Source organism: Nycticebus coucang, chromosome 3, assembly GCF_027406575.1.
Source record: "Nycticebus coucang isolate mNycCou1 chromosome 3, mNycCou1.pri, whole genome shotgun sequence".
In the NCBI taxonomy this organism is placed as follows: domain Eukaryota; kingdom Metazoa; phylum Chordata; class Mammalia; order Primates; family Lorisidae; genus Nycticebus; species Nycticebus coucang.
In genome coordinates, this window is record NC_069782.1 from 101,562,740 (window position 1) to 101,589,672 (window position 26,933).

General features: G+C 34.4%; 1 protein-coding gene across 1 annotated transcript in view; it reads left to right on the forward strand.

Annotated features, from left to right (window-relative positions):
* CTNNA3 (catenin alpha 3) overlaps positions 1–26,933 on the forward strand; it is a 1,739,301-nt gene that overhangs the window by 1,572,884 nt on the left and 139,484 nt on the right. Inside the window, exon 15 of the mRNA XM_053584032.1 lies at positions 26,405–26,586. Within this exon, the coding sequence (XP_053440007.1) occupies positions 26,405–26,586 (182 nt within the window). The remainder of the gene's footprint in view (positions 1–26,404; positions 26,587–26,933) is intronic.

A 26,933-nucleotide genomic window follows, 5' to 3' on the forward strand; every position in this document is an offset into this window, starting at 1 on the left:
ACTGCACAGAGAGTATATGTACTCTCGGGAATATTTAATCAAGTTGACCATATTAAAATGTGCTATAAAAAGAAAGATTTAATGAAACATACATTATTAAAGTATGCTATAAAAAGAAATTTTTGCCTTTTGTCTTTTCATAGAGGCCACTAATTCTTAACTCAAACTGGCTAAGTATCTTTTTACTCCCAAACAATAAATACTAAGTCTTGATTGACTCTAACTTCTTGAAGTTCAGATACAAACTAATAAACCATTGGGATGGGCATCAAAGGGACAGAACTGCAGAATAGACTTTGGTGACAATTTTTTAGTCTGGTCCTAGTAGAGTAGAATTTCAGCCCTGCAGTTCTATTGCTGATTATTATTGCTAAGAATGATTGAAAACAAATGACAAGTTAAAAGACAAAAAAAAGACACACTGGCTCCACAATTTGGTTAGCATAAATCAGGGTAATCTGAGGCAAAGTGTCCACTGGCTCTTGGCAGAAGGTCAAGGTTAAAAAGGATTTTTCAACCCTTGTGCTTTTGACATTTAGGGCCAGATAATTCTGAGTTACGGGGACTGTTCCCATGTGATGTAGAATGTTCAACAACATCTCCTTCCTCTACCCAGTAGATGCCAGTAGCACAAACCTCCCATACTAGTTGTGACCAACAAAAACATCCCGAGACCCATGAATGGATTAATAAACTGTGGTATATGTATGTCATGAAATACTATTCAGTCATGAAAAGATGGAGACTTTATATCTTTTATATTAACCTGGATGGAGTTGGATAGAGATGGATTCTCTTTAGTAAAGTATCACTAGAATGGAAAAACAAGCATTTGATATATTCAATACTAATATGAAGCCAGTAGAGGAACACACACAGGCTCATACAACAGAAAAACTTAATTTAATTCAAGTTTAGGGGTGGGGGGAAGAGGGAGTGGTGAGAGTGGAGGAGGAGGCGGATTGGTCTCACCTAATGGGCCCCATGTAAGGACATCAGACACACCACACACCTCCCGGGTGTGGGGCACAGCTACAACTGGGATCTCACCTAACAAATGTAAACATTGTAACCTAATGGTTTGTACCCTTATAATAATCTGAAAAAGAAAAAAAATAGAAAACGTTCCAAGAGATTGTCAAGTAGCAATGAGGTTGTGTTTGTTGGGTAGTGGAAGAGGTAAAACCCACCACGGTACATATTCTTTCTTGGGAAAGTTTGTCCTTTGCAATTGGATCTTTCCTAATTTTGGTGTTAAAATACTGTTTTTAATAAAATGATAGTGGAAGATAAGTTTTTATGATAAAGTTCTCTCTTCTTTTTGTTTTTGTTTTTGTTTTGAATGCGAGTTTTATGTACTTATTTGGTAAAACAGGACAATTTGCAAACATATGTTTATTCTGCTACTTAAAAAAAGAAAAAAAAAATACCAGGCTTGTGAAAGCCCATGTTTAAGAACCTTTAAGTCATTCAATCTCATCTTTTACTTCGAAAATGTTTCCAATGGCCATAGATTTTGTTTGTGAGCTGTTTGTATTGAGTCTGCAGCAGAAATGATATCTATCTTTCTGAAAGATTCCTCCAGACACTCTGGAGTTTTACCTTTGAAAGCTTAACTAATTGAGGCCTTCCTTTTAATTTCCTTTTATGCTCATCCACAGACACAGCTTCATCTATATCCTGTTTCAGTACTAAGTTAAGCTCATGTGTCAGATGCTGCCTCTTGAGCAGAGGATTATATTTCTAGTTCCCAAATGGAATTTTGCTTGAAAAAACCTTGTCTGCTGCTAAGTGCCTTTCTAATCCAGATGTTTGCCTCTCCAAATTCTCATTCAGAAGACAAGGAGAATTATGTTTTGTTTATTTAATGTTGGTGTGTGTTCTGGCCATATGGACTTCGCTTGTGCAAATTGGGTGTATGGTCTGTGCTGCTGATGCAGGAGAGGTGTGATGATTAACCCTGTGTTTTCACTGTGGCAGCACCAAAGGGTTTTATATTTTTAAATCTCAGGCAGGAATTGTGCCATATTTTTAACATACATATCCTTGAAAAATAATTTTTATGAAACTGCATTAAAAAGGAATTGAATGATTTGCATTGCATATAGAGAGAAGGGTCCTTTAATTGAAATCTGACAATGTAATACAAAACTAAGTATATTTCAAAATATATTAAGCCTTGCAATATTTGTTTAGAAAATTGTGAATGCTCTAGGAAGTGTAATGATAAGCATAAATATAGAAATACACTAGCAGTTTTTACCACTTAAAATTATATTTTAATAGAATTAAATATTGAGAACTATTTGAATGGTCAGAAAAAGATACACTGGCTCCACTCATACCAACATCGTGAGTCCCTTGAGACACTCTTCCCATATCCTCTTTCCTTTTTCCCTTGACCACTAAAGTAAAAAAAAAAAAAAAAAATCACAAAAGAAATTGCAAACAACACTCTGTTATAAATAAGGGAAAATATTAAAAATACTACACTATTAACTCACTACACAAACAAGATGCAATCTATTCCAGGTGAACTTGACCCAATTGCAAAGGACAAACTTTCCCAAGAAAGAATAGTACCATGATTGGTTTTACCTCTTTTCCTGGCCCCACAAACACACCCTCGTTGCTACTTGGCAGTCCCTTGGGTTGTTTTCTTTTCTTTTCTTTACTTTTTTCAGATTATTTTGTGGGTACAAAGCATAAGGTTACAAGGTCTGGATTTGTTTGCAGGTAAGATCCCTGTTGTACTTGTGGTCCACATTTTGAGAATTTCTATAGTCCAAGTAACTGGCTGACATCTGGTTAAATTATACCAACAAACAATAATTCTCAGTTCCCACCCCAGGGCCTTCTCAGTTGTGTCGTGTTTTCTTTCCCATAACTTTCTTTTTTTGCTTATTTATTTTCCTCAATGACGTGTTTCGTACTAACATTATAATTAGTTAAAAATCCTGAATAAAAATATAACCTTAAACTTTCCAAATGAATATATAATTTTATTCATCTTTTGTAAATCTTTCAAGCACCCCCTCCCTGTTTTTTTAATACCTAAGGTTCAATCTTGGAATCTAATAGAAAGGGACTTGTTTGCAGAGAGTCTTTGAAAGTTCTTTTATGTTGATTCTTCACATATGGCCTCATTTTGTGCATTCTTTTCCTTTTTTTTTTTTTAAGCAAAGATAGAGTTCATTGACAGGGAGAAGGATTGATAAGCATGACAAATAAAAGAGAGCACAACAGAAGAGGGGAAACAGAGCCTCCACAGAAGAGGGGAGGATTGGAGAGGGAAGCCTCCCATGTTGTGAATTCTTTTTTTTTTTTTTTTTGTAGAGACAGAGTCTCACTTTATGGCCCTCGGTAGAGTGCCGTGGCCTCACACAGCTCACAGCAACCTCCAACTCCTGGGCTTAAGCGATTCTCTTGCCGCAGCCTCCCGAGTAGCTGGGACTACAGGCGCCCGCCACAACGCCCGGCTATTTTTTTGGTTGCAGTTCAGCCGGGGCCGGGTTTGAACCCGCCACCCTCGGTATATGGGGCCGGGCCTTACCGACTGAGCCACAGGCACCGCTCTGTTGTGAATTCTTATGTGCAACCCAAGGAGCACCTAATCACTTCCTGCTGCAAAAATACTTAATGATTTATATCTTATTAGGAAAGTCTTGGGCCTTTTGGACCAATTCCTCATTAGTGTCCTCAGGTTCTCCACCTTCTATGATCCCCATGAGTGTTACATATCACCTTAAATAAATAAATATGCCAATAAATATATAAATACATAGGCGTAGACACATAACATTAAGACACGTCACTGAAACGTTCATCTTTAAAAATTGCCCTGGGAAGTTTTACTTTTTAAACATAAGTATTCCACCTCTGAGAAAATAGAAAATCTCAACTGGAGATTTATCAAATTAATATTTAGCTTAAGAGACTGTACATAAAATAAAAATATTGAGTGTGTGTTCACGTAAAACACACTCAACTCATAACAGAGAAATCTGTTTTTTAAGAATGTTCTTTTAGAGTGGTGCCTGTGGCTCAGTGAGTAGGGCGCCAGCCCCATATACCAAGGGTGGAGGGTTCAAACCCAGCCTCGGCTGACTGCAACCAAAAAATAGCCGGGCATTGTGGCAGGCGCCTGCAGTCCCAGCTACTGGGGAGGCTGAGGCAGGAGAATCGCGGAAGCCCAAGAGCTGGAGGTTGCTGTGAGTCCTGTGACATCATGGCACTCTACTGAAGGTGGTAAAGTGAGACTCTGTCTCTACACACACACACACAAAGAATGTTCTTTTAAATGATTACAAAAATTCTCTTGAGAAAAACATTTCTTTAGGAAACATCTACTTTAGATACCACTGATGTTGCAAATCACATTGATTTACTTTTATAAGGATGTTTATGTTTTTATAAGTAATCTAGAATTTTATTTATTTATTTATTTTATTCACTTATTTATTTATTTATTTATTTTTAAGAGGCAGAATCTTACTCTGTCACCGTCGGTAGAGTGCAGTGGCTTTACAGCTCACAGCAACCTCCAGCTCCTGGGCTTAGATGATTCTTTTGCCTCAACTTCCCGAGCAGAGCAGCTGGGACCACAGGCACCCACCACAATGCCCGCTATTTTTTGTTGCAGTTTGGCTGGGCCGGGTTTGAACCTGCCGCACTCAGTATATGGGGCCAGCACCCTACTCACTGAGCCACAGGCGCCACCAATCTAGAATTTTAAAAATAGTATTCAGTTTCTGGCCAATTACAAGGTGTTTTTTTTTTTTGTTTGTTTGATATTTTTTTTTTTACTTTTTTATTAAATCATAAACATATAGATCATGTATACATTAATGCATTTATAGGGTACAATGGCTGATTTCATATACAATTTGGAGTGCTTGTATCACACTAGTTAATATATCCCTCACCTCATTTACTAATTATTGTGTTAAGATATTTATACTCTATACTTAATAGATCCAACATGTACCATAGCAATATGCACCATAAATGTGGTCCCACCATTCACCCTCCCTCCATCTGACCTCCCTTCTCTCCTTCCACCACCCCCCATCCCACCTTCATCCTGGGCCTTAGTTATAATCTATCTTCATATGAAAGTGTGAGTGATAGTAAATTGATTTCATAATTGGATACTTTTTCTTCCATTCTTGAGATACTTTACTAAGGATATATTCCAGCTCCATCCATGTAAACATAAAAAAGGTAAAGTCTCCATCTTTTTCTAAGGCTGCGTAATAGTCCATGGTATACATATACCACAATTTGTTAATCCATTTATGGGTTGATGCGCACTTGGGCTTCTTCCATGACTTAGCTATTATAAATTGAGCTGCAATGAACAGCCTGGTGCAAATATCTTTGTTATAAAGTGATTTTTGGTCTTTTGGATATATACCCAATAGAGGAATTGCAGGATTTAATAGCAGGTCTACTTTTAGATTCCTGAGTATTCTCCAAACTTCTTTCCAAAAGGAACGTATTAGCTTGCATTCCCACCAGCAGTGCAGAAAGAAAAGAAATAGCTGAAGATGTTAACAAATGGAAAAACATACCATGTTCATGGCTGGGAAGAATCAACATTATTAAAATGTCCATATTACTCAAAGCAATTTACAAATTTAATACAATCCCTATCAAAGCACCACCATCATACTTTAAAGATCTGGAAAAAGTAATACTTCCTTTGATATGGAACCAGAAAAAACCTTGACTAGCCAAGACATTACTCAGAAATAAAAACAAATCAGGAGGAATCATGCTACCAGACTTCAAACTATGCTATAAATCTGCAGTGATCAAAAGAGGATGGTACTGGCACAAAAATAGACAGGTAGATGTATGGAACAAAATAGAGAACCAAAAGATGAACCCAGACACTTATCATCATTGGTCTTTGATAAGCCAATCAAAAATATGCAGTGGGGGAAAGATTTCCTATTTAACAAATGGTGCTGAATGAGCTGGCTGGTGACTTGTAGAAGACTGAAACTGGACCCACACCTTTCACCATTATTAACAAATTGACTCTCACTGGATAAAGGATTTAAATGTAATACATGAAACTATGAAGATTATTGGTGAGGGTACAGGGGAAACACTTGAAGAAATTGGCCTGGCAGAATAGTTTATGAGGAGGACCCCCCAGAGCAATTGAAGCAACATCAAAAATACATTACTGGGATCTGATCAAACTAAAACGCTTCTGCACAGCCAAGAACACAGTAAGTAAAGAAAGCAGACAGCCCTCAGAATGGGAGAGGATATTTGCAGGTTATGTTTCTGCCAAAGGTTTGATTACTAGAATCCACAGAGAACTCGAACTTATTAATAAGAAAAGAACAAGTAATTCAATTTCATTGTGGGCGAGGGACTTGAACAGAAGTTTCTCTGAAGAAAACAGGGACACGGCCTACAAACGCATGAAAAAATGCTCATCATCTTTAATCATCAGAGAAATGCAAATCAAAACCACTTTGAGATATCATCTAACTCCAGTAAGAGTAGCCCACATAACAAAATCCCAAAACTATAAACATTGGCTTGGACGTGGAGAAAATTATAAGGGTTTTAAGACTGCTTGAACATCCAAAATGAAGATCATTGTCTGTTATGGAAGCCCCATTTCCCAGTATGATAGTATTAGTTTTAGCTTGGGCGGTATTGTGCAGTGCTTATGGACTTTTATGTAGCACTGTGATGGGAAATACTTTGATAGTCTGCAAACCCACATTTTGAAACTTTAGTCTCTTCTGAAGACTTACTACTGTTGCTAGTGCCAATCATTTGAAGAAATGTGGAACTTGGTTACCTATAGTTATATTTGGGACACAGTGATTTTTAGGTATGTGCCTGGGTGATCAGTACGAATATTAAGATGATGTCCACTGTATAGGGAGTGGGCAGTTACTAGCATAAAATTATGATTTAGATCTTAGATGCCTCTTTACCAAGGTGATGTTATTTTGCATCTGTTTTCCTTTTAAAATTGCTAACATTTTGTCTACTATATTGTACATATATCCAAGTCTTACGCTAGCTGGTGATCATAGTTAACAGAAATTTTATTTTTCATGTAGACAAGATGCTAGGTAGGAGTATGTAGAGGCCCTATAACCCTCAAGAGAAACCCAGGAGGTAAGTGGTAGCAGTGATAATTAGGAAAGCCAAGATCAGCAACTCAAGTCTGTAATTCCAGCATCTGGGGAGCGGGAAGCAGGAGAATTACTTAAGGCCAGGAGTGTAAGACCAGCCTGGGCAACAGAGCAAGACCCCACCTCCTCAAAAAATGTAAAATGAAAGTAAAAGATATTTAGAAGGAAATACTCAAGGGAGAAGTGAATATAGAAAAGGGTCACACAGGTTACTCGGGCCAGCTGCCTTATCCCTGTGGAGTTCCTCTTAACAATAATTATCTGTAATACATTTTATTTTATTGTAGTATCAGAACCCATTTAAACATCCTAAACCACAAATTGCTTGTCATTTAATAATGATGTTCCAGAATTAAAATGGGACAAAGTTTTATTTAAGAAGCAATGTTGTCAAAAATAGGTGGACTTCTATGGCTTCTCAATTTATAAGCTAATGTTTAGATTTGCTTTCGTGCCTCTATGATCTTAGAGTACTTATTCTAGTTTCTTTATGCCATTAATTCTTTTCATTCTTCACTAAAAAGATTTCTAGTGAGGAGGAAAAAAATACTTTCAACTTTCATTTAAGGAAGAAACTTTTTCTCTTTTTCAGGAAAATAAATAGCTCAGTGGTGGAAGATGGGACTCCATGGGTGAATAAATAAAGATGATATTTTAAAAGTTTGTTTATAAAATATACAGCATTTTACTGTTCTGTAGGAGAACACATAGGAGACAAATGGAAAAGATGGAGAGAGGGACAACTAGAGAGATGGGAGGCTACCAAGACATGTATTGCTCTGTAGTTGCTGACATATATTTGGGTATTATGATGTGTATTTGAATATTATTTTAAATTTTATTTTGATATATTTTAAATTATAGAAACGTTGAAAAAATAGTATAGAGAGATCCCATATATCTTTCACTCAGGTTCTGCTAATGTTAACACCTTACATAACCAAGGATCATTTATCGTAACTAAGAATTGAACATTGGTGTTAGCGTACTAACAAAACTATAGACTTTATTCAGATTTCCTCTATTATTTTTACTGACGTTCTTTTTCTGTTCTAGGAGTCAATCCTAGATCTGATTTTTTGTTTTTTTTGAGACAGAGTCTCAATATCGCCCTTGGTAGAGTGCTGGGATGACACAGCTCACAGCAACTTCAACCTCTGGGTTTAAGCAATTCTCTTGCCTCAGCCTCCCAGGTAGCTGGGACTACAGGTGCCTGCCACAGTGCCCGGCTATTTTGTTGTTGTTGTTGCTGTTGTCGTTGTTGCTTAGCAGGCCCAGGGGGTTTGAACCGCCAGCCCCCGTCTATGTGGGGGCCCTAACCACTGAGTACTGGCACTGAGCCCATAGATCTGATATTTTATTTAGTTGTACATCTTCTGATCCTCTCTAGACTATGACATTTCCTCAGTCTTTCCTTATCTTTCATGTCCATAATAGTTTTGAAAAGTACAGATCAGGTATTTTTTAGAATGTCCCTCAGTTTGGACTTTTATAATGTTTTCTTTACGACTGAATGTTGTATGCATTGTTTAGTTCCAGAAGAAACATCACAGAATGGATATGGCCTTCTCAGGCCATAACATCAGGAGGATGGAGATATTGATAGGTCTTATTTCTGGCCTTGTCTACTTGGTTAAGTTGTTGGTTTTGGCTTTATCCACTGAATAGCTGCTATTTTTTCTTTGCAATTAATATATATCTTTGGTGAATGCTTCAAGACAATTCAAATTTCATTTCTTTTCATTATTTACCCATGAATTGAGCTATCCATCAGTGAATCTTGCCACAAGAATGATTACTGTATTATTTGCCCCACCCACAATTGCCTGTTTCTCTTATTTCTTTTACATTCATTAATTGAAGTTATAAGGAAGAGTTTTCCATTCTACCATATTATTTATCATTTAATTAGTCATTTCTATCATTACAGATTCATGGGTAGTTATTGAAGTCTATTGGTTTTAACCTTATTTTATTGACCAAATCGTCCCACACCTTTGTTATTGGAAGGTTATTCAGCTTCGCTCTTGTTTCCTTTTAAAGAGTCCTTTTTGGACTACTTACTTACTGCCATGATAAGATAATGTAAGCTCAACTAGTTCTCCAACCCTTCTATCTTCTTCCAATGTCCAGTGGTTTCTATCTAAGGCAAGCACTTATGTCATATTACTTTTAGAAGCCTGTGTCTCCTTAAACTTCAGGTTAGCTGGTTGTCTCTTGACTTCCGGCCAAGATATCCTTAAATTTCCTCTCAGCTTGATAAAACTCAGGACAAAATTCTGAATATAGGCTCCTGACTTCCCTTTTCTCCAAGAGTTTACTTTGGAAAACTTACAATTGTAAATTCTTTCTCTGTCTCTTCAAGATGTACGTCTTGTCCCAACCAATTGCCAATTTTACAACAAAGGAATATCTTTCCTAAGGACCTTAGAGCCATGTCTTTGAAATGTAATTATCAAGAAAGATAAGGCCTTTATTTCCAAATCTTTTGGGGAGGGTAGAAATCTAAATTAAGTATCAATAAGCAAACACAGACAGTTTAATTACTTTGATTAGTTTCTCCACTGAAGTCCTTCAGTATTTTTCTACCAGCTCACCCCATTGCTTAAAAACTCTCCTTATCTTTTGTCTCAGCAGAGTTGAGTTCAATCTCTTTCCTATTGTAACAGTATTGAGTGAAATTTTGTGTCTGCTTGACTTGTCCAATGAGATTTTAACAATTTGCTTCAAGAAAGAATGTCATGATCTTCTTGTACATTTTTCAGACATTTTTTTGTGTCCACAGTTATTTTTTCCAGTCTCTATATCCTTAAGTCAAAACCACAGATATTGAAATTTTAACTTATTTATGTTTCTACTTTGTAAAATTCCCATTTTAACTCTAAACATTTTCACCAACCTTCCCATATATGCAAATGACATATATGGATGATTTTTAAGAATTTTAGAATGTAGAGTCATTGCAATGGAGGGACAAGGGAACAGTCACAGAATATTAGTTTCAGATGAAAGTAATAGATCAATATAGGCAGAAATGTAGAGAAAAAAGGTAGTCTATGAGGACAGAGACCCTCAGAAATTGATAAAGTTCTTGGGTGAATATGAAATTCTCAAAGAATGTATGACTAGGAACTTGACTCCGTTTAATTTAAATTTCAAAATATGGAAACTTCAGATGACTATCTTGGATCACAAATGAACAGAAAATTGTTCAGTAATGTAGTTGCAAAGTAATGTAGTTCCATATTTGTGGAATCTTCAAATTGATATAAAAATGTTTTCTTTTACTGTTTAAAAACCTAGTACATGGTAAATAGATTATATATTATAAAAATATAACGTTTCATTTATCTTTGGGCATTACATAGCTATATTCAATTGATAGTAAATAAGAATAGATTTTATATCTTTTTTGTCCTGTGCATGTGACTACAGGTATTGTACCTGGTTTTAAATAAGATGAGCTGCGGTGATCATATTTATATAGGTCAGTGATCATATTACTATATTAAATCACAGCACTATTGACATAAATAAGCATAATTTATAGACAAGCAAATGTCATGAATATTTAGAATTCTAAATAACGTTCCTCAAACTTATTTTACCAAGAAAACTGCTGTTAGTAAGATAGAATGAACTGTTCAGATTCCCATAAAATACTGAGAAGGAAATAGGTTATATTTATATTCAGCTATGCAGGTAATATATGTATACATCTTATAAGTTATATTCATTTCAAAATTATAATTATGAATAAATATGCATAGAAAAATATATATAATTGTTCTTAAATTATACTTATTTTAGGGGTACACTGTTCAGGTAAGATTTAAATTAAAAAATAGTCCACTGTCATTGATTATTGGATTGCATTCCGTGCATCTTTACCTCACCAACCAAAGTGTTGCAAATGTAATTTGATGTTTTCTGCACAGGAATAGTTTAAACTCCATGAGACCAAAAAGGTGCCATATAAACTCAACTTTGCAGTAGTTACCAACAAGTGTTGAGTGATGATGTTACAGATGACTCACTGCCAGTATTATGACCAAACATAACGGTCCTATGCTATAATTGTGGTGTCCTAATATAAGTAGGAAAGCTTATTTATAAACCAGAAATTCAACATTATCTGAGTGCTTTGTCTCCTTTTGGTAGATTTTTTTTTCTGTCCTTGTGGATCAGGCTAATACCCCTCTGGTCTATTCCAATTTACTATAAACTGAGCCATGGATTTCAGGTAAACAAACTTACTTAAATTGTGTGCAAATTATGGGACTAGGTTTGAGTCGTATCCTAAAGGCACTCGTGTAAATAAAATGAATGAGCTTTGAGAGCTGGTTGTTTGAGTTTCTAATAGCCTTTGTAGTATGTATTTATTGGATTATTTGAGGACTTCTATATATTCAGTTTTGGCAGCATCAGAATACAAAAGTATATCAATCTCCTGAAATGATGATCTAAATAACACATGATCCAGTTGAATTTTGTCTAAACCCTTGCAACATTTATATTTTTAAAAGTTAAATATGTGGGATAATTTTGATATGACTTCTCTACAGTTTATTTTTATAATGGGCATTTCAGTTGAGTGTTAAGTATGAGGAAAATAATGTGTAGGAATGTTATAAAATTTTTAATACCATTTTGGGGTTTTTAGAGTGTAAGCGTAGTACCCTGAACAAGAACCATTATTGTTTTCTTGACTGGTCAGAATTTACAGAGTACTGAACTTAGGTCTGGAAGTCATTTTACAAAAGGAACAATGATGCATCATGGAGCCATCAAATAAAACCTGGATGTTGATCATCTAGATAGCACGTTTTTAAAGAAGTGTCCGGAATTTAATAGTTATACAGAAAAGGAATACATGAAGGAATAAATGATAAATGGGAAGATTACTGTTAACAGCATGTGATGATTATTTTCATGTAACTTATGGTTGTTTTGTGCAACAGATTATCTACACTCCTTCCATTTTAGAGGGCTGAATTCAGGCTACTATATAGAAATAACAGAGGGAAGAGGTAAAGAATTGTCCAATAACTAGCTATGTCTAAATAGGTGATGGATCCCCTCAGAAGACAGTGTATGCTAGTTGTTGAAAGACAAAAGAATGGGATCAAGTGAGACAATGGCTGACAGCTCCAGTAGAACTTTATAACCTGGGTGCTGGGGCTGACCCTCAGTTTGCTGGGAACACAAACTCAATAGTGTTGATACTCATAAGGGAGGTAATAGTGCTTGTAAAGGTTGATTCACGTTGACCAAATTAACAGAGATCGCAATGTATGTGTGTGTATATATAGAAAGCACACATATATATGTCTATTTACATAAGACATTATATTTCAAATGTCAGAATATTCATGTAAGCTTATTAAAATATATTCTTCCCTTTATGATAGTCTAAAAGTGAGAAATTATATTTTTTATAATATCTAATCTATTTACCATGTGCCTAATAATAACCTACTTGTTTTGATGAGAAGGGGACCAGAAGACTTAATTTTTACTTTATGTTTAAAATGTATATTTTAAGAAATATATGGCCATGCTATGATCACATCTGTCAAAAAGGATAGACTCATCTCAGTTTTTTTTTTTTTTTTTTATGACTCCTTACATCAGGATCACCTTTTAGGGGGTCTATGTAGATTACCACTTTTAAAGTAACTTTTTTTTAAAACAGAGAATGCCATGGCATCATAGCTCACAACAACCTCAAACTCTTGGACTCAACTAATCCTCTTGCCTCAGCCTCCTGGGTAACTGGGATGACAGGCACCTGCCACCAGGACCAGCTAGTTTTTCTATTTTTAGTAGAGATGGGGTCTTTTTTTTTTATTGTTGGGGATTCATTAAGGGTACAGTAAGCCAGGTTACACTGATTGCAATTGTTAGGTAAAGTCCCTCTTGCAATCATGTCTTGCCCCCATAAAGTGTGACACACACCAGGGCCCCACCCCCCTCTCTCCATCCCTCTTTCTGCTTCCCCCCCATAACCTTAATTGTCATTAATTGTCCTCATATCAAAATTGAGTACCTAGGATTCATGCTTCTCCATTCTTGTGATGCTTTACTAAGAATAATGTCTTCCACTTCCATCCAGGTTAATATGAAGGATGTAAAGTCTCCATTTTTTTTAATGGCTGAATAGTATTCCATGGTATACATATACCACAGTTTGTTAATCCATTCCTGGGTTGGTGGGCATTTAGGCTGTTTCCACATTTTGGCGATTGTAAATTGAGCTGCAATAAATAGTCTAGTACAAGTGTCCTTATGATAAAAGGATTTTTTTCCTTCTGGGTAGATGCCCAGTAATGGGATTGCAGGATCAAATGGGAGGTCTAGCTTGAGTGCTTTGAGGTTTCTCCATACTTCCTTCCAGAAAGGTTGTACTAGTTTGCAGTCCCACTTTTACACTTTTACAGAGATGGGGTCTTGATCTTGGTCAGGTTGCTCTTAAACTCCTGATCTCAAGCAATCCTCTGGCTTCAGCTTCCCAGAGTGCTAGGACATGAGCCACTGCGCTGGTCCTGAAGTAACTTTTCTTTTTAAAGAAAACTTTATGTTACAGCCACATTTGTGTAAATTTCAATCATTATGATACATGTCAAGATGCTGGATGAAATTTATCTGTATGAGGATTACTTTTGGAAGTTATGAGTCCCATTATTATGCGTTAATTTTTACTGGTAAATGTGAATAGTCTAGTATATTTCTCAGTCCCAGAGAATCTAGATTGGATCTTTAGGAAAGTCCAAAGCAAGGTAGAAGCATCATTTGCCACAAATGTTATAGATGGAATCATGTTGGGGATAACAGATACTTCATATGGCATGAAAATCTTTTATATCTTAACAAAATAATAGAAATATTACTTATTTTTCAATTTTTTATTGTGAAAAATTTAAATGTCCAGAAAGGTTTAAATACTAGTAGTACAATGTACATCTGTATCCCTGTAACCTAAGTATAACAGTTTTAACATAGTTCTATGGCCATATGTTTTTGTTGTTGCAGTTTGGCTGGGGCCAGGTTTGAACCCGCCACCCTCAGCATATGGGGCTGGTGCCCTACCCACTGAGACACGGTTGCCATCCCATGGCCACATTTTTTTATCAAACACTTTAAAGTAATTTGAAACATAGCATTTTTTACTTAAATATTTTCTGTTACATACCAAAATAATTGACCTTCTCTTATATATATAAAATCACAGCATAATCAGCACACTGATGAAAATTAACAATATCTTTAATGTTGCTTAACATCCAGTTAATATTTAATTCATTTGTCTCTCAATTGCCCTTTATAGCCTTTACTTTTTCCTAGAACTAGGACACAAACTGGGTTTACAAATATAAGTATTTTGAAATAAAAGAAAGAAATATTGGAATGGATCTTCATTTATGAAAGATGTACAAATAAAAAATCCTCTATGGACTTAATTTTTATGATTATGATGTGTGGGTATTAATAAAATATATTTCAAAATATTATTAATTATATGGGATAAATTTTATAAAGTGCTTAGAAGAGTGACTGGCATGTGTGAAGTGTGAACAAATATTAATTACCATTGGTATTACTGTTAGGACACAAATAGTCAAACATGTCTGATACTTTAATAGTTAGCAGTTTACACTAAGGCCTTGAAGCCTATGAAGTTTTATCATGAAATGAGATAAATTTAGACCTGTGAGTAACCCACAGGATGCTATGAGTATTATTTTTTGACAGACGAGGAAGCTAAGAGCTCAAAAGGTAATAAACATATCTATAAATCTGATTTAGAAGTCTACACATAACAATGAAGAAATGTCTATCATTCTTTAGAGCAAAGTCCAATACCTCAATGTTATTTTACAAAATATTACATAAAATTTTTTTAAAGACTTCTCAGGAATATGTTCAAGATTATAATTTAATATGCTTAAGATATCAATGCATAAATCTTTTTACATTTTGTTCTAAGAATTTTAATTAGGTTGAATTTTTGCCAGCAACACTTCAAATTTCTAAATTCCATCAAGATGTTCTACTATGTATACTTTTGATGTATAAAAATACATCCATTTCTCTAATGCCTCCAGGCTTATTTTAAAAAATATATACATGTCACTATTAAATTTGAGATACTCTGGAGGTAGGAATATGAATTGTCCTTTATGAGCTACTTCTCCAATATGTATATATTCCATACAGATATTTTTTAAGTTTATAAAACACCTGATTTTGAATGTTGATTTCTAGTTGTTCAACCATATGACTGATATGAATTAATTAGAAGTTCCTTAATGTACAAAAAAAATTAAAAAATACTAATTTCAAATTATTTATAAAATACTATTTCTATACTTCATTCAGTTTCATGGATAAATTATAATGGCCATTTATTTCTATAAGGTTTATTGCTTATAAATGCATTTACATAAAGCATTTCATTTGTTTCCTGCCTAGGCTCTGTGTGGTGAGTTAGGTGAATATTTTTGCTATCTATCTATGTTGCAGATAGTCTTAGAGCCCAAGAGAAGGCACTTTTATGCAGTAATTATAAGCACCATTTGCTAAGTCCCTAATATATTCCAGGAATGTAGTATTATGGCTTATAGACAACTTGAATTCGCACAAAACCACTATATACATTGGTTACAATAACATGTAATAAAACTTGCATTTAATATGGTTAAGTTACTTGCTCTCTACTTAGTTTCTGGCACAGTTGGAATTTGAATGGATGTCTATAAGACATTAATTTCTGAATTTTTACAATAATGCAACCTTTTTCTTTTCTTTTTATGTTTTTACATTTTTAAGGGTAATGAAAATACTTAAAGTTTTTAAGTAAATAAAATAAGCATATCAATATTCATGCAGTAGTAAGTATAATGAAATTAAAAACTATTAAAGGAAGATGAAAAAAGATCAATTATGTTTATAATATAATCTCAAAGGACTAATGAGAACATGAACTTAAAAGCAGACAGGAAAAAATGCATAAGAAAAATGAGTTTGAGAGTCTCTTGAGTAAAAACTTGGCATTTGTTTAAATACGGATGACAGAAAATGCAAGATCAGTGCTTTAAGATTTTAAGCCCAAAAGTCTATTCGTCTTTAGCTCTTGTCTATTTTTATTAGCAACCAAAAACATTCATCATGTAAAATGTTCTTGCTTTCAGGGAGCTTATATTGTAGGGGAGGAGGAAAAAATGAAAAGTATACAAAAAAATGTATAATATTGCTATTATTCTGAAAGATGATCCTGTATTCAAAGATCTTTAATAAGATAAGAAATTTGTGTTCTCAAGCCAGTAGACTACAAGAGAAAACATTATAAATGTCTGGAGGGAAGAACTAATAGCATGTTTTAAAAGTTTTTAAAAATGTATTAAATACAGCTGCAGATTAATTGAAAGAGTATATACTGTATGAGTTTGGCTCTGAAATATGATTAAATTTAGAACAGCAGAGATAGAGAGAGGAAAGAAGTTGAGCAAAATAATTAATGGACAGTATCTCTAGATATTTGCCTGTAAAAGCAAGTGCCTTAGTCTAGCTTTAGAGTACAGTACATGCACGGAAGATAGAATGAGATTGAAAAGCTCATAGGAAAAAAGGTTATTGCTATCTATCTGGCATAGTAATTTCACTCCTAAAGATTTACTCAAAAGAAATATATCCTATGTACATCCAAAGAAAGGTCCAAGAATATTCACTATTCATAATGGCCAAAAATGGAATAATCCCCAGGGGATCATTTATAGAAAAAGATAAATAAATGGTGTATTTTTCACAGTAAATAATATCTATATGGAACAGTGAGAATAAATAAGCAGAATATAAGTACAACAGTACAGGTGTATTTTAAATAGACAAATACTGAACATAAAAAGCAGACATAAAAGTACGTGTAATATGATTTTATTTTTATAAAATTAAAACAATAGGCAAATATATAGTTTTAGAAACCAAGACTGTGATTGTTCTTAGGAAATAGTAACTAGAAAAAGGTTATCTTGATTGGGGTTCTAAGTACCTGGATTGTATCTAGTGTGAAAATATTAAATAGCTCCAGCTGTACATTTTTAATTTGAACCTTTTTGTATAGGGGTTTTCTGTTTGAATTAAGCAAATATAATGGTGGTATTTGAGAAACTGATAGTCTTCATTTGGTAAAGAAACATGGATGGCTTTTTGTAGCAGAAGAATTGCACAATCCATCAAATTCAGAACGATTGAATTAAGCTGTGATAAAAGAGAAAATCAAGGCCAGAATTTGGACAGCAGTAATGAGAATACATAGAAAGGTATGGATATACTAAATGAATGAAGGGTAAAATGAGGAAATTTTGCCCCTAATGAATTAGGAGAGAGAAAGAAAAGGCAAGAAGAATTTTTTATAAATAAAATTTCAAAGCTGACAGGCAGAGAGTATCATGAAGAAACCTGAATATCAAGAGGTAAACTGCTTTGGCCAAGTTTGGTTGTCATCATCTGATGATCATGTGTCCCTAACATGTCAGTGGATGGACTCAGTACACTACTTGAAAGTAGAAAGTTGGTGTTATTTCACAGCACTCATGGTTAAAGGCAGACGTAGCTGAGGTAGACAGATCTGGCTACCTCACACAGTCATCGTTTCTGTGGTGAGAGCACTTTATATTCATTGTCAAGAATACAATATATTTATTCACTAGAGTCACCATGTTGTAAACAGATACCTTGAACATATTCCTCCTAGCTTTTTATATCATTTGATCCACATCCCTTCCTCTCTCCCCCCGCCCCAGCCCCTAGTAACCACCATTCTTTCTACTTCTGTGACATCAGTAGTTTTAGATTCCACAGAGAAGTGAGATCAAGTAGTATTTTTCTTTCTGTGCCTGGGTATTTCACTTAACATACTGTCCTTCAGGCCCATTTGTGTTGTTACAAATGACAGGATTTCTTTCTTTTTATGGCTGAATAATATTCCACTGTTTATTCCACAATGTATATATACTTCAGGACATCGTATTGTGCACAGTAAGTACATGTGATTTCATTTGTCAATGTAAAAATTAAAGAAAAAAGAAATTAGATGTGTGTGCTAGGAAGAAGATAATGAAAAAAGGTAAGAGGAAAAGCAAAGATTCTTGGGGAGATGCACATTGGGAGATGGGGAGACTTGGAAGACTCTGAGTAAGTACAGGCAGGTGAAAGGGAAGCCAGGGCTGTAAGAGTTTAGTGGTTATAGAGGAAGAAAAGAGACAGAAGTGTTTCAAGGACCACTTAGTAATTTTATATGCTATAGACAAGTTCTGGATAATGAATACTGACTAAGAGAAAAAACAAATAACCCTCCCTCAAAAAAAAAAAAACAAAACCAAGAAATTCTGTGTACCCTGGTCATAGAAAAGCTTTAAAGCAGGTGTTGGCAAACTATAGCAAACAGGTCGAGTCTACCTGCTGCTTCTTTTTCTACAGCCCATGAGCTAAGGATGATTTTTATATTTTTAAATGGTAGAAAAAAAATTCAGAAGATATGTTGTAAATAAGAATAATATATGTAGCACAGGAAAGTTATGTGAAAATAAAATTTCAGTGTCCCTAGTAAAGTTTGATTAAACAGGGCTGTAGAAATATTTTACCTAGTATTTATAACTGCCCGTGTATAATAGGAGTTGAGTAATTCTACAGGGTGGTATGGTGTGGAGTGCTAAGTATATATTTTTTACTATTTTGTCTTTTACAGAAAAATTCTGCTGCCCCCCCGCACACCTTTTAGAGTTAAAATGATAAATTAAATGCATACTTAAAAATGTCTGGGCGGCGCCTGTGGCTCAAGGAGTAGGGCGCCGGTCCCATATGCTGGAGGTGGTGGGTTCAAACCCAGCCCCGGCCAAAAAAAAATGTCTAATAGGCTAATGAGAGAATGCAGATTTTTGTTAAAAAAATAGAGTATAACATATGAAATGTAATTCTGCAGACCCAACAACAGTGTAACAGTGTTCCCTTCTTTCCACATCCACACCAGCATCTGTAGCTTTGAGACTTTGTGATGTGGGCTGTTCTCCCTGGGGTTAGGTAGTATCTCGGGGTGGTTTTGATTTGCATTTCTCTGATGATGAGGGATTATGAGCATTTTTTATATGATTTTTTTAGCTGTTTGTCTGTCTTCCTCAGAGAAGGTTCTATTCATGCCTCTTTCCCAGTGTTAGATGGGATTGTTTGCTCTTTTAGTTGTTGTTGTTGACTAATTTGAACTCTCTGTAGATTTTAGTGGTCAACCCTTTGTCAGATTAATACCCTGCAAATATCTTTCCGCATTCTGAAGTTGTCTTTTGGCTTTAGTGTGTCGTTAGCTGTGTAGAAGTGTTTAAGTTTAGCTAGCTAAGTCCCATTTGTTAATTTTTAGCTATTATTGCAATGGCTGCTGAAATCTTTCCCCAGTCCAACATAATCAAGAGTTTTCCCCACACTATCTTCTAAGACTTTTGTCTTTTCATGTCTTAGTTTAAATCTTTTATCCATCTTAAGTCAATTTTTGTAAGTGTTGAAGGTGTGGGTCGATTTTCAGTCTTTTACATGTGGTTATCCAGTTCTCCCAGCACCATTTGTTAAATAGGGGTTCTTTTCCCCAATGTATGCTTTTGTTTGGCTTATCAAAGATTAGATGGCAAGTAAAGACTGATTTCAACTCTTGGTTTTCTATTGGGTTTTAAATGTCTATGTCTCCATTTTTGTGCCAATACCATGTTGTTTTGATTACTGTGGATTTGTAATACAGCCTGAACTCTGGTAAGGTAATGCCTCCAGCTGTGTTTTTATTACTAAGAATTGCCTCAGCTATATCATTTTTTTTTCTGGTTCCATACAAAAAAAGTATATTTTTTTCCAGTTCTTGAAAGTATGATGTTTGTATTTTAATGGGGATTGCATTGAATTTGCAGATTACTTTGGGTAGAATAGAGATTTTAACAATGTTGATTCTTCCCAGCCAAAAGCGTGGTTGTTCTTCCACTTGGTAAGGAATTCTGCTATTTCCTTTCTTAGGGTGTCATATGCTGTCATATCCTTCACTTCTGTTGTTAGGTACCTTCCTAAGTATTTCATTTTCTTTGAAGCTACTGTGAAGACTATTTTGTCCTTGATTAGCTTCTCAATTTGGCTGTTATTGGCGTATACAAAGGCTACTGATTTATGGACAATGATTTTATACCATGATACATTACTGTTTTCCTGTCACTTCCAGGAGTTTTGTGGTTAAGTCCTTGGGGTTGTCTAAGTATAAGATCCTATCAGCAAAGAGCAAGAATTTGACCTCTTGTGCCCCCATTTGGAGTCCCTTTATATCCTTCTCTTACCTGTTTGCTTTGGCTGGAACTTCCAGCATAATGTTGAGTAATAGAGGCAATAGTGAATATCCTTGTCTGGTTCCAGTTCTAAGTGGAAAAGCTTTCGGTTTTACTCCATTCAGTATGATGTTAGCTGTGGGTTTGTCATAGTTGGCTTCAATCAGCTTAGAAATTTGCTACCTATGCCTATTTTCTTAAGGGTTCTTGTTAGAAAAGAATGCTGAATTTTGTCAAATGCTTTTTCTGCAAGAGGATGATATGGTCTTTGTTTTTGCTTCTATTGATATGAGGTATTACATCTATGGATTTGTGTATGTTAAACCAGCCTGGCATCACTTGGATGAAGCTTACTTGACAATGATGTGTAATTTTTTTTAAATGAATAGCTGTAATCTATTAGTTAAGATTTTGTTGTATATTTTTATATCATTATTCATTAGTAAAATTGGTCTGTAGTTCTTCTTTATAGTTGGATCCATTTCCAGCTTTGGAATCAAGGTGATATTTGCTTCATAGAACATGTTGGGGAAGGTTCCTTCCTTCTCAATGTTTTGGAATAGGTTCTGAAATATAGGTACAAGCTCATCTTTGAAGGTGTGATAGAATTCTGATGTGAAGCCATCTGGTTCCGGGCTTTGTTTTGTTGGATCTTTATTATTTCTGCAATCTCAGGGCTTGACATTAGTCTGTTCAAGAGATCTATTTCTGCAAACTAATACAACCTTTTTGGAAGGAAGTATGGAGAAACCTTAAATAACTCAAATTAGACCTCCCATTTTATCCTGCAATCCTATTACTAGGTATCTACCTAGAAGAAAAAAAAATCATTTTATCATAAGGATATTTGCAAAAAACTGTTTATTGCAGCTCAATTTACAATTACCAAAATGCGGAGACAACCTAAATGCCTACAAAACCAGAAATGGATTAACACTATGGTACATGTATACCATGGAACACTATTCAGCCATTAAAAAAATGGATATTTTATATCTTTTATATTGTCCTAGATAGAGTTGGTGCTCATTCTTCTTAGTAAAGTATCACAAGAATGGAAAAGCAAGAATCCAATGTAGTAAATTCTAATATGAAGCCAGTAGATGATCTAATGCATGCCCACAAAAGAGAAAAACTTAAATCGATTCATGGTGGGGGAGAGGGAAGAAAAAGTGGGAGAGGGGAGGAGGTGGGGCTATGGTGTCTGACACACCTTTCGGGTGGGGTGCAATTATAAGAGGGACTTTACCTAACAAATGCAAACAGTGTAACTTAATTCTTTGTACCCTCAATGATCCTGAAACAATAACAACAACAAACAGAAAAAAATAAGGACATTTTAAAAAAAGAAATAAAATTCTGAAGATCACTGGATTAAGAATTGAATTTATTAGTGTAACAGTTGCCAGTTAATATCACTTTATAACTTAGAAAGTGTGGAGCTAATTATTATACCACTTGATCTCCCTATAACTTGTATTAAATATCATTGTTATATAGTTTACAAAAGAGGAAACATAGATTCTAAAAGATATGAGACTGCACTTTAGAGAACAATTGTCTTCAAAGGTGGAAAGTGATAAAGAAATGTTATCAAAGAGAGTACCTTTCAGGGAAACTCAATTTCCCCATTTATAAAATTGGGAGAATAATACCTCTTAGGGCTGCTATGAAGATTGAAGGTTAAATATGTGTGGTGCCTAGAAGAGTGTCTGGCATACATGTATTAACTATTTTCCTTGTCTTTAGTAATATATCCAAGATCAAAATACACAGCATATAATCTCATTCAGATGGCAGTCATTCAAAAAGCCTTTGAGATTTATATCAGAGTTCTGTGCTATAGATCTGAGAAGCCTAAGATAGACAGCTGCCTGGCGATTTAAGTCAGAGCTTGTACTTAACCTGGCTTAAACTGTATACCTCAGTTTGCTAATTTGCACAAAAATAATTCAATAAAGAATTTTTACCTAGAATTCCAAAACATATAGTATTCTCTTAAATTTTATTTTGAAATTTTCATAGTAATTAAAATTGATCGTGTACAATAAATTATTCATAGAAGCACTTAGAACCTTTAGTACAGACATCATTAACTTAAGGTTTCATCCATGTTGTTTTCCTTGTGAAAAAGGACCAGAATTCTCTGTAACTTTTAATTTTGCAAACTATTGTCTAACTTGCAGCCCTTATCTTGTCAGAGGTAAATGTCTGTTGATTGTAATTCACCATTACAAGATGGAGATGTTATTAAGGAAATTGAGTGCAACCTATGAGCTCCCTGTCCACCACAGGGTCAATCTCAATGTTATCCAATAATTGACTCTGTTCCCTGCATGTCAGGTGAATAGCAGTTGCAATTATTGTCATTTCATGTCTGTGGAAACTTAGACAGGAGGATTAAGTGACTTCCTAAGGTCATATTGAAAATCAGTGGCATTCCAAGTAGGATATTTTGTAATAAACTTAACCAAATCACCTCTTGAATAGTTCTTATTAGAATAGTAAATAGTTTTTCATAATATACCAGGGTATACGTCAACATTATTTATTAAATCTAGTGTTATATAGTAATTTCCTCTTAGATATAAAATGTATAAAGATGTCCTATCTCTAGTTGAACCCCTCTAGAGTTACTCGTATTTGAAAGTTTAAATACTTCTTATGAGAGTAAAGAGAATGATAATGACCAGTAGTCAAGATGGAGAAAACTCATTTCTATTTTTGAGCTAGTTTAATGGGTTGGTAGATTATAATTTTACTTAACATGCTTGCATATTACTTTTCATTTCAGGAGTAGTGATCTGTGCTTCATTTACGTGCCTTGCCATATGCCAGCAGTAGTAATAGTTGTTCTTCTCTTTACCACATCACATAGGGCATATGTCTGGGTAGAGAGGAAATTACAAATTATTTTCAGATGCAATGAAAATTGAGTCTCAGGCTGCTAATATAATTTTTAAAGAAAATAAAATTGATGAAATGAAAAACTATATTAGATATATAAATATATTTTTATAATTTTCTGCTTGAATAAGAAATAACTATCATTTTTGATCTGTTACTATAGGTCAAGTATACTAAGAAAACTTCAAAGAATTTATAACTAAGAAAAAATTTTAAAAAAGAATTTATAAGTAAGATCTAAAAGCAAACACAGCAACAATAGATATAAATAAATGAGACTTAATTAAACTAAAAAGTTTCTGCACAGTGAAGAAAGTAATTAACAATAAATAGGCAAACTACAGAAAGGGAGAAAATATTGACAAGCTGTACAGAGAACTAATATCTAGAATCTTTGAAGAACTTAAACAAATTAGTAAAACGAAAACAAATAACTCCATCAAAACATGGGCAAAAGACATGAACTTTTTTTCAAAAAAGGGTATAAATGACCATGAAACATGAAAGTATGCTCAACATCACTAATAATCAGGGAAATGCAAATTAAAACACAATGAAACACCACCTTATACGTGACAAAATGGCCATTATTAAAAATTCAAGAAACAATAGATGTTAACATGGATTCAGTGAAAAGGAAAAGCTTATATAATGTTGTTGGGGATGTAAGTTGGTATAACATCTGGGAAATAATATGGAGATTTCTCAAGAACTAAAAGTAGACCCACAATTTGATTCAGCAATCTCACTACTGGGTATCTACCCGAAAGAAAAGAAGTCATTTTATTAAAAAGACACCAAAACCTAAATATTTATTATAGTAGAATTCTCAATTTTAAAGTTGCAGTTCAACCTAAGTGCCCATCAACTGATGTGTGGATAAAGAAAAAATGTGGGGCGGCGCCTGTGGCTCAGTGAGCAGGTACTGGCCCCATATGCCGAGGGTGGTGGGTTCAAACCCAGCCCCGGCCAAACTGCAACAAAAAAATAGCCGGGCGTTGTGGTGGGCACCTATAGTCCCAGCTCCTCGGGAGGCTGAGGCAGGAGAATCGCCTAAGCCCAGGAGTTGGAGGTTGCTGTGAGCTGTGTGACGCCACGGCACTCTACCGAGGGCAATAAAGTGAAACTCTGTCTCTACAAAAAAAAGAAAAAATGTGTACAATCATCATGGAGACTACTCAGCCAGAAAAAGGAATGAAATATGTTTTTCCAGCAACTTGAATGGAACTGGAGACCATTATCCTAAGTGAAGTATCTCTAGAATGGAAAACAAATACCACATGTTCTCACTTGTTAGTGGGAGATAAACTATGTGGTCATAAAGAATCTTAATGGATATTGAAAACTAAGAATGGTTGAATATAGAAGGATGGTGGGGAATAACAAAAGATCTACCTTTTGAGGACAATGCACACTATTCTGGTAATAGTTACACTAAAAGCTCTCTGACATCAATTTTATACAAGTCATAGATGTAGCAAAAAAAAATTGTATCTTCTAAATTTCTTGAAATAAATAAATTCAAATGACTTCAAATCAGAAAGAATTGTTTATTTTCTTTACTATGTTAAAATTGAGAAATGATTAGCTCTTAGATTTTATTACTACCAATTTATTTTACTCTGAGTTAGGCTTATAATAAATGGATAATAAATGTTAGAGCAATGATATTGATTCTTTGATATTTATATTTTGGTTGGATTTTTTCATTGATCATTCTTTCAATTTCTTTCATTCATGTATATAAGATTTATTGCTATTTCACACTATTGATTTAATAAAGTATTATTTCAGTATTCAAACCTAGAACCCAGAATATTGAAAAGCTATTTGAGATGATTTATTCTCATTTATAGCTATCCTAGAGATTGGCATCTGGAAAAACATAGGTATTGTGTGTACAACATATTCTATGTGAATAATCTATATATGTGAATAATCTAATAAGTAATCCATTTACATGATTTATCCTTTTAAAAATGGTCCCACTTAGACCAATGTCCTTATTCTACTATCAGAGTATAACTGAAATTCCTTTTGAAAATACAATTTTATGGTAGCTTCATGAAATTTTATGGCCTTGAGATTAACAAATCACATTTACTTCAAGACTTCTGTTTTTTTTTTCCTTTATTTGGCAAAGAGTCATTGGTCCTGTTGTTCTAGGTCTGTGAATATGGTAGTTTAGAGGTGTAGATGATTTTCTGATAATACTGCATACCATATTGCAAACGGAAGGCATAATTTGCATTCTGTTTAAAATATGACACATCCAATGGATAATATTATGCTAAGACAGATTAAGGTTTACTGTGCAGGGGAGAACAACACCTCAACAGGCAGTGCGCTAATTAGGGAGGGCTGTCCATAATAAACCCTTCCCATGACATAGTTACTCTTTCCTCCTAACCATTTGTATAAAATGTGTTTATATGAACAAAATATGCATAATCATTTATGTATGTGCCTACTTGAAAACATATGATTTCTAAGTGTACACTCATTACTTACCAATGTATATTCAGTGTTTTTGCAAAGATCTATATTATTACCTATAAATATATAGGTACATGTAGTCTCATTTCAAGTCAAATTCTGCTATATTTCTACCTTTTTATTTATTAGCACTTTTCTAACTAATGTGGTGTTGTACTAAATTAGAATTAATTTAAATTTTAATGCATTAGAAATGTACAAAGTCCTGCATTTGTTTTCAAAAGTAGATTTAAGTATGTCAGACACCAAATTCTACATTTTTATTCTCAAGTGTAACATTATAATTCTAGTACAAATAATTAGAAATAAACAGATTTTTATATGAAAATCTAAACCTGGAAAGTTTTGATTAAATGACTTAAATTGTGAAATGTCTCTGATCTTAAACAAGCAAGTTTTATGAAAAGCCCATAATGTCCACTTCTTCCTAAAATGCTTTCGACATAGTATAATGATTTTATATCTAATTATTACATGTTTTAGGCTAAGATGACTCAACTGCCCGAGGCAGAAAAAGAAAAGATTGCTGAGCAAGTGGCTGATTTCAAGAAAGTAAAAAGCAAGCTGGATGCTGAGATTGAGATATGGGATGATACGAGCAATGATATCATTGTTCTGGCCAAGAAAATGTGTATGATCATGATGGAGATGACAGACTTCACAAGGTAATTATGTGGAAAATGATGTGCAGTATTTATGATTAGACGCATTGGTCATATTAATGAAACCTCATGTCTCACTGAGTGGAAGTTTTCAAAAGTCAAATGGTAGGGGGAAGGTAAACAATATAGGACGTTGTAGTCATATTATTCTAGAGGTTTTGATAAATAAATAGCTGTGGGAGAATTTCTCATAAACTTCCAAGGAATTATGTCTCTTAGACATGACTGTATACTCTACGTCCTTTGCTTTCCTCAGGAATCTGCTCTGTGTATCATATTATTAGCATGTTTTCACATAGAATTTGGTAACACCAAGTTATACTGCTACTGGAGCTAATGAAGGGATGATT